Source organism: Acipenser ruthenus, chromosome 22, assembly GCF_902713425.1.
Source record: "Acipenser ruthenus chromosome 22, fAciRut3.2 maternal haplotype, whole genome shotgun sequence".
Classification (NCBI taxonomy): Eukaryota; Metazoa; Chordata; class Actinopteri; order Acipenseriformes; family Acipenseridae; genus Acipenser; species Acipenser ruthenus.
The window spans coordinates 29,744,637-29,760,207 of record NC_081210.1 but is presented as its reverse complement, the minus strand read 5'-3'; the positions used below and the strand labels follow the sequence as shown (position 1 = coordinate 29,760,207).

General features: G+C 39.1%; 3 protein-coding genes across 4 annotated transcripts; 2 read left to right on the top strand and 1 right to left on the bottom strand.

Moving 5' to 3' along the window:
- The first annotated feature begins 1,193 nt into the window (after positions 1–1,193).
- LOC117413449 (serine protease inhibitor Kazal-type 2-like) lies at positions 1,194–4,192 on the top strand. The gene is made up of 4 exons (XM_034022653.3): positions 1,194–1,336; positions 2,629–2,669; positions 2,757–2,866; positions 3,945–4,192. Exons 1-4 carry the CDS (start codon positions 1,195–1,197, stop codon positions 3,994–3,996), a joined length of 345 nt encoding a protein of 114 aa, XP_033878544.3. The 5' UTR covers position 1,194; the 3' UTR covers positions 3,997–4,192.
- Positions 4,193–9,090: 4,898 nt separating this feature from the next.
- On the bottom strand, positions 9,091–12,142 carry si:ch211-212k18.15 (uncharacterized protein LOC563681 homolog). 2 transcript variants are annotated; one of them, XM_034926722.2, is made up of 4 exons: positions 11,933–12,142; positions 11,182–11,282; positions 10,556–10,729; positions 9,091–9,915 (listed from the first exon to the last, which is right to left on the bottom strand). In XM_034926722.2, the coding sequence occupies exons 1-4, from the start codon at positions 12,003–12,005 to the stop codon at positions 9,454–9,456; spliced, it is 810 nt and encodes a 269-aa protein (XP_034782613.2). In that variant the 5' UTR covers positions 12,006–12,142; the 3' UTR covers positions 9,091–9,453. The 2 variants fall into 2 exon arrangements, with proteins under 2 accessions (XP_034782613.2, XP_034782614.2); XM_034926723.2 differs by having other exon boundaries at positions 11,959–12,136.
- Positions 12,143–12,247: 105 nt separating this feature from the next.
- Positions 12,248–13,418, top strand: zgc:194655 (uncharacterized protein LOC794380 homolog). The gene is made up of 2 exons (XM_034908611.2): positions 12,248–12,481; positions 12,864–13,418. Exons 1-2 carry the CDS (start codon positions 12,340–12,342, stop codon positions 13,016–13,018), a joined length of 297 nt encoding a protein of 98 aa, XP_034764502.2. The 5' UTR covers positions 12,248–12,339; the 3' UTR covers positions 13,019–13,418.
- Positions 13,419–15,571: the final 2,153 nt, after the last annotated feature.

The window sequence follows — 15,571 nt, the reverse complement described above, 5'->3', positions numbered from 1 at the left end:
TAGATAGATAGATAGATAGATAGATAGATAGATAGATAGATAGATAGATAGATAGACAGATTACAGGGATGGAAATAAGACTCCTACTGCATAGCAGTTTCACTCATTCCAGGTTTTACTACATGCTTGATTAGCCACAGTGTGTATAGGTAACAAGCTCAGGTGTCTCTTGTTAAACTCTATCGATCTATCTATCTATCTATCTATCTATCTATCTATCTATCTATCTATCTATCTATCTATCTATCTATAAGAAAATCTACATTTCCTATGATAAGTAGTTAAAAATGAAACTGCTTCCAGTCGGCTATCTCTTCTTTGCCGACAGAAAACATGGGGAGGGTTTCTGAACCTTTTTAATACAAAGAGTTTCAAGTGAGTTAATGCTTCATGAGATTTTCAGTGGGGGCTCTGTTCTGTGCTTGTATATCTCTTGTTTAACCCCCCCCCCCCCCCCCCCTATTGAGCGGGTTCCTTCACTCGTCCAGCACGTGACCTGTAAGAATACCCTCACCTGGGCTGAAACATTTCATGTCCTTTGGGGGTTCCCACGTAGACCCAATGTTAACTGCGGGACAATGAGACGTCATTGAGTTTTTGAACCCACAGGGGTCATTCAGCTGTACGCTGGTATGGGCTTAAAGTTTCTCGCAAAGCTGTCTCCCGTGTCCCCCCCCCCCTCCCCCTCCTCCTCCTCCCCCTCCCCATAAGGTTCACTGCAACACTCATTCTTGCACTAATAAAGAAATTCAACAACAAAAAAGTTCTGCCTGTTTATAAATACAGTTGTTTTTCTTTTGTTTTTTTGGTGACGTCGGAGTATCCCCTTATCTTACAATGGTGACTTTTTTTAAATTAATTAATAATAATTGTATCCTATACGTGGTGTATTCGTTTTTGCACGTCACTACTTCAAATATGAAGTCATTGGCAACAACTTTCAACAGCAACTCCCAAGAAACAAGAGATTTCGTGACATCAACAAATAAATAGCTCCAGTGTTGAACCATGTACCGCTGCTTTCAGCTCAGGGTATTGCAACACATTAGTATTATAATAATGGGCTTGTAACGAGTCACAGGGGCGGTTTGATACGCCCGGGTGTGTTTTCAAAGATACAGATTACCGCTGCCCTGATCATTGGTACCCACGGGGGAGTGGGGCCGGGCAGGGGTGCGAATATAAAGAACCCGGATGAGCCAAATTCAGCATTCTTCTTGTGTTGAAGCGTTTAGTGAAGACAGACGGGTAAAGACTCACCTGCACAGCACTGCCAGGATGAAAGCCGCCGCGTTTCTCGTTGTTTTGTCCGTCGCGCTCTTTCTCTGCTTCACCAGTAAGTAATTTAGTTTGTATTGTTGTTATTAGTATGCGTTTTATTTTATACTGGGTGGATGCGTGGGGGTGCAGCTGAGAGTTGGGATGTCTGTGGAGTGGATGTCCCTGTTTATTAAACAGTAGCTAAGGGTCTCCTAGTAATAGCAGTGGTGTGTGTTATGTACCTGTCGTACGCAATATATTTTGGTTTGTCCGTTGGTCCGTGAACGCCGCATTTCATTATTAAATAAACTGAGTTATGATGTATCTTCGCTTTTCTGTGCCAATGGCTTATGGACCTACACATCCGTCGGATTTTTTGCTTGTAGGATGAAATGCTGTGTCTTTTCACTTGGCACAGCGTATTTAACATGCTGTTTAACTTCTGCGTCTGTGTAGTGTTAAAGTTATACAGTGCACTGCCTCACTCGCATTCACGTTATTGAATGTGGCAGGTTCTGCCGCAGGCGCACAAGTTATAATTGGGGCTTCTGATTTTTGGTGCTGTAGCCCGACTCTTCTACTCTAAGAATTCAACTGATACCCGTTAAGACCATTCGCGTATCTCGTACACAACTGAGAATCGTGTTAATAATAACAATGACTTAATGCACCTCCCTTTTCTTTTCTTCTGTTAAGCTAAATTGGCCAATCCTTAATTTGATTTAGCAAGCATTACGTACAAACGACATAGCAACACCTAAGCGACTGATCCTTTATTAATTAAAGCTATACTGAGAAATGGTGTTTGTGCTGGACAGCCTAATCCTTCTGCGTGACTGTTTTTGCATTTAATAAAGATGAGTCGCTACTCCTATGAAATGAAAAAGTAAGACTTGCGATTTAATAGCCCGTTTAATTTGATAGAAAACCCCTGTCAATGAAATCAATGTTACTGTTAACGCGAGTCTCAGTTGTGATTGAGATACAGGAAAGGCTAACAGGTATCAGTTGAATTCTTGAAGGAGAGTTGAAAATAAGAAGCCCTAGTTCTAATTCATTGGTGAACTTTGTGCAGCATGCAGGACAGTCCTTACAGGACAAGTGTCAGCTCAGTTCTTTTCCTACCCTAAAGGCTTTTTGTACAGACTGAAATACACAGTATGTAAAATGAACTGAGCACCAGACCTGGGTTCAATTAGAATTATGATTATGTAGGTTCATCTAGAAAATAACCTTGGAATTGCACATTGACAGTTACAGCGCTTGAGCCCTGGTCTGCTGTGCCAGGGAATGGCGAGGGTTGTGCATTGAGTGTGTTGGAGCTGCTTCAGCGTTTGTTTGTCTGATTTGAGGTGTTCTGTCTTTCAGCTCTGGTGAGTGGGGGCCCTGTTCCTAAAAGGGGTGACATGGTAAGGATTGGATTTCAATTGATTCAGTTTTTTGTTTGTATTCTGTTTGTTTTAACTCTGGGTTAACTGTAACTTCTCTTTCCCCAGCCTGATTGCAAGGCGTACACCCTGCCTGCCTGCACACGGGACTTTAACCCCGTCTGTACCACTGGTGGTGTCATGTATGCCAATGAGTGCATGCTGTGCCTGGCAATCATGTAAGTGCTCCTGTCTGTACTGTAGCTGTGTTTCCACTGCACCAGAACCTGGTGTGGACACGCTCCTTCAACAGGCTGTTCCAGCACAGGGTGGGACTGAAGTCTGCTGTTCAAAGGAGTAGTTTGAGTCTTTCTAGTTGTTAATGTGAGACTTCAGACATGCCCCTTCTGTACAAGTAACTTGTCACAAGAAGTCTCAGAATGGCAGAATAGAAGTGTTTGCAAATGAGGCTGATGAAACAGCCAGAACTCTAGAGAGGAAGATGACATTCCTGAGAGAGAGAGAGAGAGAGATTGCACCATGCTGTCTCCTGTACCAGGGCTGTACTTCAGAGCAGATCTGTGCTGTATTACATTTAACCTGTAACTACTATCCACCAAAACAAGACTTGACATGAAACTACTAGAGTACAGTGTGCGGCGCCGTGTAGCGGAAGAGCAGCTGGCATTTTAAAAGTGCTCTGGGTCCACACGACCCGTGGATATTATTATTATTATTATTTGTTTATTTAGCAGACGCCTTTATCCAAGGTGACTTACAGAGACTAGGGTGTGTGAACTATGCATCAGTTGCAGAGTCACTTACAACTACGTCTCACCCGAAAGACAGAGCACAAGGATGTTAAGTGACTTGCTCAGGGTCACACAATGAGTCAGTGGCTGAGGTGGGATTTGAACCGGGGACCTCCTGGTTACAAGCCCCTTTCTTTAACCACTGGACCACACAGCCTCCTAGAAGCTGCTGGTTAAACAACCTGAGCTTGGCAGAACTGTGACGTAGAAACAGCTTTTTAAATCTGTCATTGATGTAGTTTATTGTGTGTAATGCATTGATACTGCCTGAGAGGTGCCTGTTGAAGATCAGTGACACACAGAGGTAACCAAAAGCTGACATGAAGGAGACTGGTTGTGCAGGAGCTGAAGTTTCACAGTTTAGTAGTACCTGGGTTCTACTAAGCTGAAGCGTGAGCAATTGCTGTAAGCTCTTGGCATAAAGCTTTAACTGCTTTGCAGTGATCTTGGTTAGTGTACTTTGCACATTTTATTGACTTGTTTATTATTTTTTTATATATAAAAGGGATGGAGAAGAGAGAGCATTCGTCCGAATCGGGAAACGCAGAGAGTGCTGAGTGTTGGACTGCAGCTGCAAGAAACACAAGAATGAAACGCAAGCGTGATTGCTGTCCTGTGACTGGTCCCGCCCGCCTTTTAAGTGGCACATTTAAAAATGTGTTGCGTGTGTGTGTATGTGTGTGTGTGTTTTGAATGTGTTTTAATATGGATAAGTGTAATTTAAATAAAGTAATCTGAAGTGTTGATTTTAAATATTTGCAGTGTCCATGTGGTGCAGTTGTGTATGAGGGATGCAGTTTCCTGACTGATGGGCTTGGAAAGTAAATGGTATGCATGCTATCTGCCACTAAGTATAAGCACCAGTTAAGAAAAAAAAAGATATTTATTTTCATGTGCATGCTGTCATCCAAAGAGTTTGGCTGAAGTGTATTTGATCGCTAGCAATGCTCTCAAAAAGAAGTGGCTTACTTTATTGCATAACAAAAAAAAAATGATATAACTAGGTGACGTTGTACTGGGATGCGTGTGCAGTGAGCATGCATGTACACGTGCAAATAGAAGCCGATGCTGTTGACAGCACAGCCAGTGTTTACGCACCCATGTGTGGGAGTAACTCAGTCATGCCCTTCTCCAGTGTGAGTCATGAGCACGGCTGGGAGAGGTGGGGCTGGAGCTGCCTGAGCCTCCCCTACAGCCACTCCTCCTGCATCAGCAGCACTGGGGCCCCACCAGTGCAGAACACCGCGGGGTCCAGCTGCTGTATCACCAAGTTACCACTGAACGTCAAGAATGAGACCGTCAAGGACAGGATTGAGTAATAAAATCAAGGTGCTAGGATTGTTAATGTGAGAGATTGGGAAAGCCAGAATAACATTTACAAGAGGTTTCAATAACAGAAGTACCTGACTCTGATATAGAACTGAACTGTGGAGCTCGTCTCTGTGAGGTCTCAAGTGTTACACTACCCAGGTAGACGTGCTATGTGTGCTCACAACCTGGGTCTAGACTTTCTATGAAACCTTCTGGTCTGGATTTAACACCATAGTGGCCAGCCAGTCTTCCTTGTTGTTTCCTTTAGCAGAACCCGTGAGGTATCTATACAATCCCCAAGTTCACTGAAAACATTACTTACTTAAAAATCATCTCAACCTAACAGCAGCTCTTACAACAAGTGCACCTGGCAAACTCTGCGGCACAGAGGATCTGGAGTGGGACTGACTAGGGCAGGCTGCCCTCTAGTGGATATTCTTGGTATCACATGCAGATTTCTGTGTTACTGCTGTGATTGGTCAGTAAAGACAAGGCGCTTGAAGTGGTTGTTTGTTTCCTGGGAGAGGCAGAATTCGCAGGCAGAGGAGTAATCTGTATTTCTAAAGAAACAGTGTTGAAAACACTACCCACCGTGAATCACAGGGATGCTAGAGATATGCTAGAGAATGTCTATAAATTTAACTGATTTTGAATGGTGAAGTATTGGTTGTTCAAGAGCAAAATAAACCGAACAAACAGAAAAACGCTTAAGTTTCCCGACACTGTAACCGCAACGAATACATTTCTTTACGTCAAAATCTAAGAGACATGCAAATACAATATAGTCCAAAATAGAATACATGTAGTACGTACGTTATCGATTTAAAATAATAATAATAATAATAATAATAATAATAATAATAATAATAATAATACTTTTCTTTGTAAATTAAAGTGTATAAAATGTATAACTAGGTTCTCAAGCATGGTCCAGGGAACACTGGTCATGTTACCTCCTCCTGGTATGTACAGTACATTAAAGCATGATAGAGCAATTACCTGAAAGGGTTTTTTGTGTTTGTTTTGGTTTAATTTAGCAAAATACACTTTGTATAGTGTGCTGCCTTCTTTAACACAGTGTAATACTCTTAACATGGGGATCCACACACACACACACACACACACACACACACACACACCCACACACACACACACACACACACACACACCCACACACACCCACACACCCCCCCCCCCCCCCCCACACACACACACCCACACACACACACACACACACACACACACCCACCCCCCCCCCCCCACACACACACACCCACCCACACACACCCACACACACACACACACACACACACACACACCCCTGGTGATGTTTTCAGTCTGCTCTCGAAACACTAGGAAATGCAGTCATTTGTGTTAACAAAATCAATGAGCAAATTAGAACTTTTCAAAGTGTAGTTTTGATCTTGGTCAGCGCTGTCTTTTAGGTTATTTGTCAAAAATAAACGCCACCCTTTACATGTTAATGTCAAACTGGCAAATATCTGCAGCTGAATATCATTGCATGTTAATATCAAATATCTGCAGCTGACTATCATTGCATGTTAATATCAAACTGGCAAATATCTGCAGCTGACTATCATTGCATGTTAATATCAAACTGGCAAATATCTGCAGCTGACTATCATTCCATGTTAATATCAAACTGGCAAATATCTGCAGCTGACTATCATTGCATGTTAATATCAAACTGGCAAATATCTGCAGCTGACAATCATTGCATGTTAATATCAAACTGGCAAATATCTGCAGCTGACTATCATTGCATGTTAATATCAAACTGGCAAATATCTGCAGCTGACTATCATTGCATGTTAATATCAAACTGGCAAATATCTGCAGCTGACTGTCATTCCCTGTTAATATCAAACTGGTAAATATCTGCAGCTGACTATCATTCCATGTTAATCTCAAATATCTGCAGCTGACTATCATTCCATGTTAATCTCAAATATCTGCAGCTGACTATCACTCCATGTTAATCTCAAATATCTGCAGCTGACTATCACTCCCCCTGCTTTCATTCTCCTGATACTCATTTCAATTGAATCTTTATTTAGGATAAAAGCCCTTGACATTAGCGTCTCATTTAAAGAAAACAGACAATTTACTGTAGCATGTGACAGGCATGTGTTGACTTCGTGTGCAGGCACATCCAAAGACTTATTATGGGTGGTGACTTTCTGAAAATGCCAAAAATGTTTCCTCCCATTTCCAGTAAATGCTTTTTGTTTGGTTTCGCTCTTCAGCTTCTGGGAGACTCAAAAAACAGTTTCAGTTTCATTTCACTGACTTACTGTACATAAGAAATCGATTTGCTTAGCATTTTTACATCAATTTTAATTTTAATCTCTCTCTGTCAACATAGAGCATCATAGCAGAAAAACAATCTATGTTATTTCACATTCGGGTTTCATAGCAATTAAGAAGAGACGTGTGGATTAAATCCTTGAACAAGTGCACAGAGATTTATTTTTTTAATGTAAACTTAAATTTGAGTATCCTTTGAGCATCTCTGTGAAGCCATGTCATGATTCAGAAGGGCATGACTTTCACTGCAGGCTTCAGTTTGAAAGAAACTCAGAACTAGCCTGCTGACCAAGAACATCGATGTTCACACCCCAGTGTTAAAACATTTCATCAACTTCATCGAACGCTACTCATGGGGAATCATTTAAAATGAATAGAGGGGAATGTATTATGGGCACTACTGTACCAATGCTATTGTAATAAGTAACAACTGAAAACAATTCTGCCCCAGTACAAACTTTATTTAATGACTCGTCTATGTTGAGATCAGTCTGTTTATCCTCCTCAAAATACTTTTTGAAGAAGGAAATGAACTTTAAGGTATTTGGTGAACTGGAAAATGTTTTACATGGTTTACATTTATGTGTTCTCCAGTTTACAGTAAATGCTGTACCAGGTCACACCCAAATGCTTATCAGATACAGTGTGATCACGAGCAGTCACAGACAGAGAGATACACAGCCTCCCTGTTTCTGAGATTATGATACATTTTATGACTTGTGCTAAAGATGGTTCTTGCAGGGCCAGTTCTAGCAATTTTACCCCCCCTTTCACTGTTTAAAAGTGGACCTTCCCAGTTTAGCAGACTGCAAATTCCTCAATGATTGTTGAATAGTTGATGGACTGGCAGGTGTCCCGTTCAATTGAGATTTCTGCAAGGCCATTTAGCCGTTCAAGGCTCATGTTTGATCGAAGATACGTCTTGATTAGTTACAATTTTGAGAAGCTGCGCTGAGCTGTAGCTACACTAACAGGCAAAGTTGTAAGTTGTAGTTTATCTGTTATCAGTAGAAAACGTAATAAAAATGGAAAACCTGTTGATGTTTCTAGCAATGTGGTAATAAGTTATATGCACACACGCAGTTTGATTTTTAAAAGGGGCACAATAAGAGGGAGGCCTAGATCTAAAAGTGATTTAAAACCTGATTTGGTCACTGAAGAAGTAGCTTTCAAATCATTTATATAAATCACATTGTGTATCCACTTTTATTACCTTTAAAATATTGAAATAAAGTGATTAGGTTTCATTAATCAGGCTTTAAAAATCATGCTAATACTGTCCGCATATCAAAGGAAGCAGTGTAGAGTAGTGGTTATGGCTCTGGACTCTTGACTGGAGGGTCGTGGGTTCAATCCCAGGTGGGGGACACTGCTGCTGTACCCTTGAGCAAGGTACTTTACCTAGATTGCTCCAGTAAAAACCCAACTGTATAAATGGGTAATTGTATGTAAAAATAATGTGATATATTGTAACAATTGCAAGTTGCCCTGGATAAGGGCGTCTGCTAAGAAATTAATAATAATAATAATAATAATAATAATAATAAGCACCCAGAGACCTGATTAATACAAACAATTCATACAGCACACAAAAAACTCAAAATGTATTATTCAGCAGGTTGCATGAAAATATTGAACATATGTGGTGATCTAAACAACTTAAATACAATAATTGAGGTTTTAGAGACACTGATAAGCAGTAATCTTGGACTACTTAATATTAATTTAGATAGCTAGAACTAATGCAAATCATCAACAAACAGTTGCGGTACTTGTATCAATGAATGTGTTTGTGATGTAATTTACTACATCGTTAATGATATATATACTATAATAATCTGTCAATACAGAACACATCCCTCACATCAGATCACATACAAAGCGCAGAATCAGTGTAAGAACAGAAGCTGCAGGTCTGCTGAATGAACGATACTGTAGCTCGACCGGTAGATACACACACATAGAACCTGGGTCTTTCATACCACTGGAACAATAAAAACCACAATTAACAATAACAGCAAGGTCTTTATTTAAAATGGTACCTTAATCCCATGAAAGCATTGCAATAATACAACTGTTCTTTTTTTCTAAATTATTATTGTGATTAATATTCAGCAAGAGAAAAAGAAAGACTGAAAGCTTACATTTTGTATTGATGTTAAACACATTGGCAGAAACATTTCCTAAATCTACCCCAGAAATGAGCAATAGCTAAACATCCCAATATATAAAATCTTGCTTCTAAATATTAAAGTTTTTTTTTTTTTTTGCAGCCAAACCAGACTCAAAATCTTTCATTTTTACTCATTTATATTGTTAAGTTTACTTGATCATTTTGATCCCATATACCATGTTTATCTATTGGCAGGATTACTTTAATTTGCTCTGTTCCAGACAGGAATCGATGTCTGCCTTGGTGCAATATCTTTGGCACAAAGAGAAAACCAAGAGCCTTTCTTTGCTGCCAGACACACAGGGGTAAGCTCTAGACAGGCAAAGCAAAATTCAACCTTGCATCGATTACATATTATATTCTTGCACCCTGTCAGTTTGTGTTCTACAACATTGCCACAGGTTGGACAAGCTCGCATGGAAGGGCAGTTCTTAATGTTGGTTCCTGGCAAGCTAATCAAAGGGCAATTCTGCAGTGCTTTAAGTTGCTCGTTGGCACACCCTTCATTGTCACATCGGTCAGAGCGTGGGCCAAGTCCTTTCCACTCATTCATGCATTGCCAGCAGAACTCGTATGCCTTTGCTTTCTTAGCTGTGCAGATGGTGCAGCGAACATTCAAATTGGCAAGGTCACTCCGCTCCACATACGTCTTACACCCTGGGCACTGGACATGAAAAGATTATAAAGAAATGTAAAACATATAAACACAAGATGAAAACTTGATCAAGCTGCAGTTTAAAGAGCCATCAAAAACACTTATAAACATGTTATTGAATATGTTAAAGATGAGAGACAAGAAAAACTAGGTTATAACAATATGACTAAATACCCGCTGCCAGTGGAAAGTTTCACGTTGTAAGAAACTATTGATACTGTCACTTCTAACAATGTTGCAGGGTATTTATAATAACATTTTTTTTATTGTTTACAATACATTTAGAAATGTAATATTATTCATTTATAATGTATCCTTTAACATAAATGTTTACAGCGTTGTAGAGATTTATGGCGTGTTAGCTGCTACTGTACAATATTGTACACCTTGTCTATAAACTTTTCATCCATACAGGTCCATCTGGCAAGTATGTACGACTGTCTGTTTACTGATATGTAAGATGAGGCTCCGATCCCTAGAGACACACAGCCACGTTCGCTGCGCTTAAAGATAATCTATTATTATTATAATCTATCTTTTATTCCCAGAAATGTATAAAAACTGAAAACAAAAGCAGAATAGGAGTTGTTTTAGCCTGTGTTGGAAAAATAAAAATTTCTGTCTGCATGTTTAAGAAGATAAAAATTACCGTTTTAAATTCACAATATTTTGCAGCGGCTAAACTGGCAACCTTTTCCTCAAAAGTCTGCTGCTCTTTATCAGTTAGCACTGCCAGTCTCCGGACCTCTTGATAAGACCACAGCTTTCCACAGCTCTCTGTGCTGCCATCCTTTAATGCAGGGCATGAGAATGTGTACTGTCCCTGCAGTGCCACAAGAAACATTACAGTTAGGGAACGTTTCACTTACGAATGCTAAATATAAGCCCATTACACTCGTGACAATAAATCACTGTTTTGCTTCAGCATTTTACTTTATTATCAAAGACTTTGCTCCAGGGTGCAATGTGCACATTTCCACAGTTGTTGTGTAATTGAAGTGATCATGGATATCTATACCAGGATAGTTAGTATGACCCAACCAGCTTTCAGAAACTTTTGGATTAATCTTGGCAAACCTCCAAAAGACAGCCATGTTGGTTAGGATGTCATGCAAATCATTCCTTTCCATTTTCAAGTCAATATAGCAAATAATCCCACAGCAAAACTCAATGCATCAGACATCAATCAGTTGGATGCTGCTACACCTTTGTTATTTCAGAACACCTGGAACTCATGGGGGGAATACACTGTACTGCTGGAGACAGAAAGCTTACCTGGTCCAGCAAACTTCTGCACCAACCAGTTAATGAATTTGGATCTACAGCATGACCACAGGACATCTCTGCCCTTAAAGTGTCTGGATCATCATCACCAGCTACAAACAAACAAACAAAATATATAATAATTCACCCTGGAGGTTAAACCTTTGTACTGAAAACATTCATAAATATGTACATGTATATATCTGAATAAAAAGAAGCAGGCCCTAACTCTCCCTTGATTTTCAATATGGTACTGTATAATGTGAAAGTGAAATTTATGAGTAAGCCCAGCATTATTCTTTGTGTTCTGATTAGTCAAACACTAGTGCATTTATTCATCAATTATTATGCCTATAGGGACCTACACTACCGTAAGTGGCATGTAGGAGCCTAAATTAGGTTATTTTAGATTTTAAAAAACAGCTTCTAGTCTGTATTAGACAGCGCTATCTTTCTCAATACTTTCATTTCCTTAATTGCTGTACAGTCTAAACTTAAAAGATTTTGAATGGTTAAATATTGTACCGGTTGTTCAACCACAAAAAACCGAACAAACAGAAAAACGCTTAAGTTTCCCGACATTGTAACCGCAACGAATACATTTCTTTACGTCAAAATCTAAGAGACATGCAAATACAATATAGTCCAAAATAGAATACATGTAATAGGTACGTTATCGATTTAAAATAATAATAATAATAATAATAATAATAATAATAATAATAATAATAATAATAATAATAACAACACAGTAAATAGTTACTTATATCATCCTTCCTCTTTACGAACTTGAGGGTAGTGTCTTGTGGATCATAACGCTTCTCTCCAGTTGACATGGTGCCGCTGCTGGTTCGGTTCGCTTGAGCTGGACTCCTTTCAGACTCTAGTTTTCAGTAAGATAAAAAGACAAAACAAGTCTGTGGAAAAGTAGGGGTTTTTTTCTTTTATCTGGTAAGGCAGGGCTTCTGTTAAACTAAAGTGAAACTCTTCAGTAAGACACAACATCTGGTTTGCTAACACATCTCGTGTCGTGTTTTTTTTTTTTGCTGTCGTATCCGCGGTTTCTATTCTGTCACCTGATTTTTCATAAACTTTAGGTGAAACTGAAAGTGATCCAGTCCAATATACAGCTGATTCCATCACAAAGTCCAGTTGCAGACAGCCACCACAATGGGGAAGATCTATCAGATCTATGTGATTGGGATGGAAGGGAAAAAAATGACAATTGATGTCGGGGAGTCGGAGGAGGCGCTCAATGATATGACTGTGCTGGTGTTCAAGAAGATACTTCTGCAAAAACTTCCAGGTTCACGTATGTACACGGATTGCATCGCTTCCACTGATGTCTTTGATCTCTGTCTGGGTTGCCTACATGGGGTGTTATTATTAACGTGACAGAGCTGTGTTTTTATAACAGTGAGAGCACATTACAGTGTGAAACATATAGGATCATATCAACCATTTAAAGTTTATTTTTAAAATCTAGACACAGGTATGTAAATGTATGGATTACAATGTTGTGTGTTACATATGAGCATTCATATGTTTTAATTTCATGTGCAGGTTCATTTAATTGTGACAGTAGCTGAATCAACCTGGGAATAGGAAGGGAGGTTTGTAGCTGTGTCTTAGACTGCAGCTGGTACAGTGAAAATAAACAATAAGATAATATTAGATGTTTGCTGTTTTCACAGAAAGTGCCGAGGACTTACGGCTATTATTTGGCAGCAAGCAGCTAGAAGATACCGACAAGTTTTCTGCTCACGAGATCAAGGACAAATCTACCGTTCTCATGGTCCTGCGCTTGCCAGGTGGAGGAGATGGGAATAAACCATGGGAAGAACATTGAAGATGAAGGTCCAATGAAGAGTCTCTGCTCCTTTTATACAGATTGGACATTTATCACTCGTTTTAATCATTGAAACAGCGAGTTTAATATGTAAAACACACAGAGAAACACACTGCTATATATATATATATATATATATATATATATATATATATATATATATATATATATATATATAAACACTGTGTCAGTTCTTTTATTTGATATTGTACAACTCATTAATAGAATACAATAAAAGTTAGTGATCATCCTTAAATGTTGTTAATTGTTTTCTTTCTACTTTGTAAATTAAAGTGTATAAAATGTATAACTAGGTTCTCAAGCATGGTCCAGGGAACACTAGTCATGTTACCTCCTGGTATGTACAGTACATTAAAGCATGATAGAGCAATTACCTGAAAGGGTTTTTTGTGTTTGTTTTGGTTTAATTTAGCAAAATACACTTTGTATAGTGTGCTGCCTTCTTTAACACAGTGTAATACTCTTAACATGGGGATCCACACACACACACACACACACACACACACACACACACACACACACACACACACACACACACACACACCCCTGGTGATGTTTTCAGTGTGCTCTCGAAACACTAGGAAATGCAGTCATTTGTGTTAACAAAATCAATGAGCAAATTAGAACTTTTCAAAGTGTAATTTTGATCTTGGTCAACGCTGTCTCTTAGGTTATTTGTCAAAAATAAACGCTACCCTTTACATGTTAATATCAAACTGGTAAATATCTGCAGCTGACTATCATTGCATGTTAATATCAAACTGGTAAATATCTACAGCTGACTATCATTGCATGTTAATATCAAACTGGTAAATATCTGCAGCTGACTATCATTGCATGTTAATATCAAACTGGCAAATATCTGCAGCTGACTATCATTGCATGTTAATATCAAACTGGCAAATATCTGCAGCTGACTATCATTGCATGTTAATATCAAACTGGCAAATATCTGCAGCTGACTATCAGTCCATGTTAATATCAAACTGGTAAATATCTGCAGCTGACTATCATTCCATGTTAATCTCAAATATCTGCAGCTGACTATCATTACATGTTAACCTCAAATATCTGCAGCTGACTATCATTCCATGTTAATCTCAAATATCTGCAGCTGACTATCATTCCATGTTAATCTCAAATATCTGCAGCTGACTATCATTACATGTTAATCTCAAATATCTGCAGCTGACTATCACTCCCCCTGCTTTCATTCTCCTGATACTCATTTCAATTGAATCTTTATTTAGGATAAAAGCCCTTGACATTAGCGTCTCATTTAAAGAAAACAGAAAATTTACTGTAGCATGTGACAGGCAGGTGTCGACTTCCTGTGCAGGCACATCCAAAGACTTATTATGGGTGGTGACTTTCTGAAAATGCCAAAGATGTTTCCTCCCATTTCCAGTAAATGCTTTTTTTGGTTTCACTCTTCAGCTTCTGGGAGACTCAAAAAATAGTTTCAGTTTCATTTCACTGACTTACTGTACATAAGAAATCGATTTGCTTAGCATTTTCACATCAATTTAATTAGGAATCTCTCTCTGTCAACATAGAGCATCATAGCAGAAAAACAATCTACGTTATTTCACATTCGGGTTTCATAGCAATTAAGAAGAGACGTGTGGTTTAAATCCTTGAACAAGTGCACAGAGATTTTTCTTTTTTAATGCAAACTTAATTTGAGCATCCTTTCAAGCAGAATGCAATGGGTGCCTGTTGTCCACTACGACACTTTATTAGTTTGACTGAAGTACAGAAGAGCATGGCAAAAGTTAAATTGCCAATTCCCAAACCTTGAGAATTTGGGAGAGTGTCTGTGGATCTCTGTGAAGCCATGTCATGATACAGAAGGGCATGGCTTTCACTGCAGGCTTCAGTTTGAAAGAAACTCAGAACTAGCCTGCTGACCAAGAACATCGACGTTCACACACCAGTGTTAAAACATTTCATCAACTTCATCGAAGGCTACTCATGGGGAATCATTTAAAATGAATAGAGGGGAATGTATTATGGGCACTACTGTACCAATGTTATTGTAATAAGTAACAATTGAAAACAATTCTGCCCCAGTACAAACTTTATTTAATGACTCGTCTATGTTGAGATCAGTCTGTTTGTCCTCCTCAAAATACATTTGAAGAAGGAAATGAACTTTAAGGTATTTGGTGAACTGGAAAATGTTTTACATGGTTTACATTTATGTGTTCTCCAGTTTACAGTAAATGCTGTACCAGGTCACACCCAAATGCTTATCAGATACAGTGTGATCACGAGCAGTCACAGACAGAGAGATACACAGCCTCCCTGTTTCTGAGATTATGATACATTTTATGACTTGTGCTAAAGATGGTTCTTGCAGGGCCAGTTCTAGCAATTTTACCCCCCCTTTCACTGTTTAAAAGTGGACCTTCCCAGCTTAGCAGACTGCAAATTCCTCAATGATTGTTGAATAGTTGATGGACTGGCAGGTGTCCCGTTCAATTGAGATTTCTGCAAGGCCATTTAGCCGTTCAAGGCTCATGTTTGATC

What these genes read in the sequence shown, in the direction of transcription:
- LOC117413449 (XM_034022653.3), top strand. Translation starts at nt 1,195, where the DNA reads ATGAGCCAAATTCAGCATTCTTCTTGTGTTGAAGCGTTTAGTGAAGAC. An exon ending in GCTCTTTCTCTGCTTCACCA is followed by an intron (nt 1,337 to 2,628) that starts GTAAGTAATTTA and finishes TCTGTCTTTCAG; the next exon opens with CTCTGGTGAGTGGGGGCCCT. An exon ending in ATGCTGTGCCTGGCAATCAT is followed by an intron (nt 2,867 to 3,944) that starts GTAAGTGCTCCT and finishes TATATATAAAAG; the next exon opens with GGATGGAGAAGAGAGAGCAT.
- si:ch211-212k18.15 (XM_034926722.2), bottom strand. Translation starts at nt 12,005, where the DNA reads ATGTCAACTGGAGAGAAGCGTTATGATCCACAAGACACTACCCTCAAG. An exon ending in AAAGAGGAAGGATGATATAA is followed by an intron (nt 11,283 to 11,932) that starts GTAACTATTTAC and finishes GTTTGTTTGTAG; the next exon opens with CTGGTGATGATGATCCAGAC. An exon ending in GCAGAAGTTTGCTGGACCAG is followed by an intron (nt 10,730 to 11,181) that starts GTAAGCTTTCTG and finishes GTGGCACTGCAG; the next exon opens with GGACAGTACACATTCTCATG.
- zgc:194655 (XM_034908611.2), top strand. Translation starts at nt 12,340, where the DNA reads ATGGGGAAGATCTATCAGATCTATGTGATTGGGATGGAAGGGAAAAAA. An exon ending in GCAAAAACTTCCAGGTTCAC is followed by an intron (nt 12,482 to 12,863) that starts GTATGTACACGG and finishes CTGTTTTCACAG; the next exon opens with AAAGTGCCGAGGACTTACGG.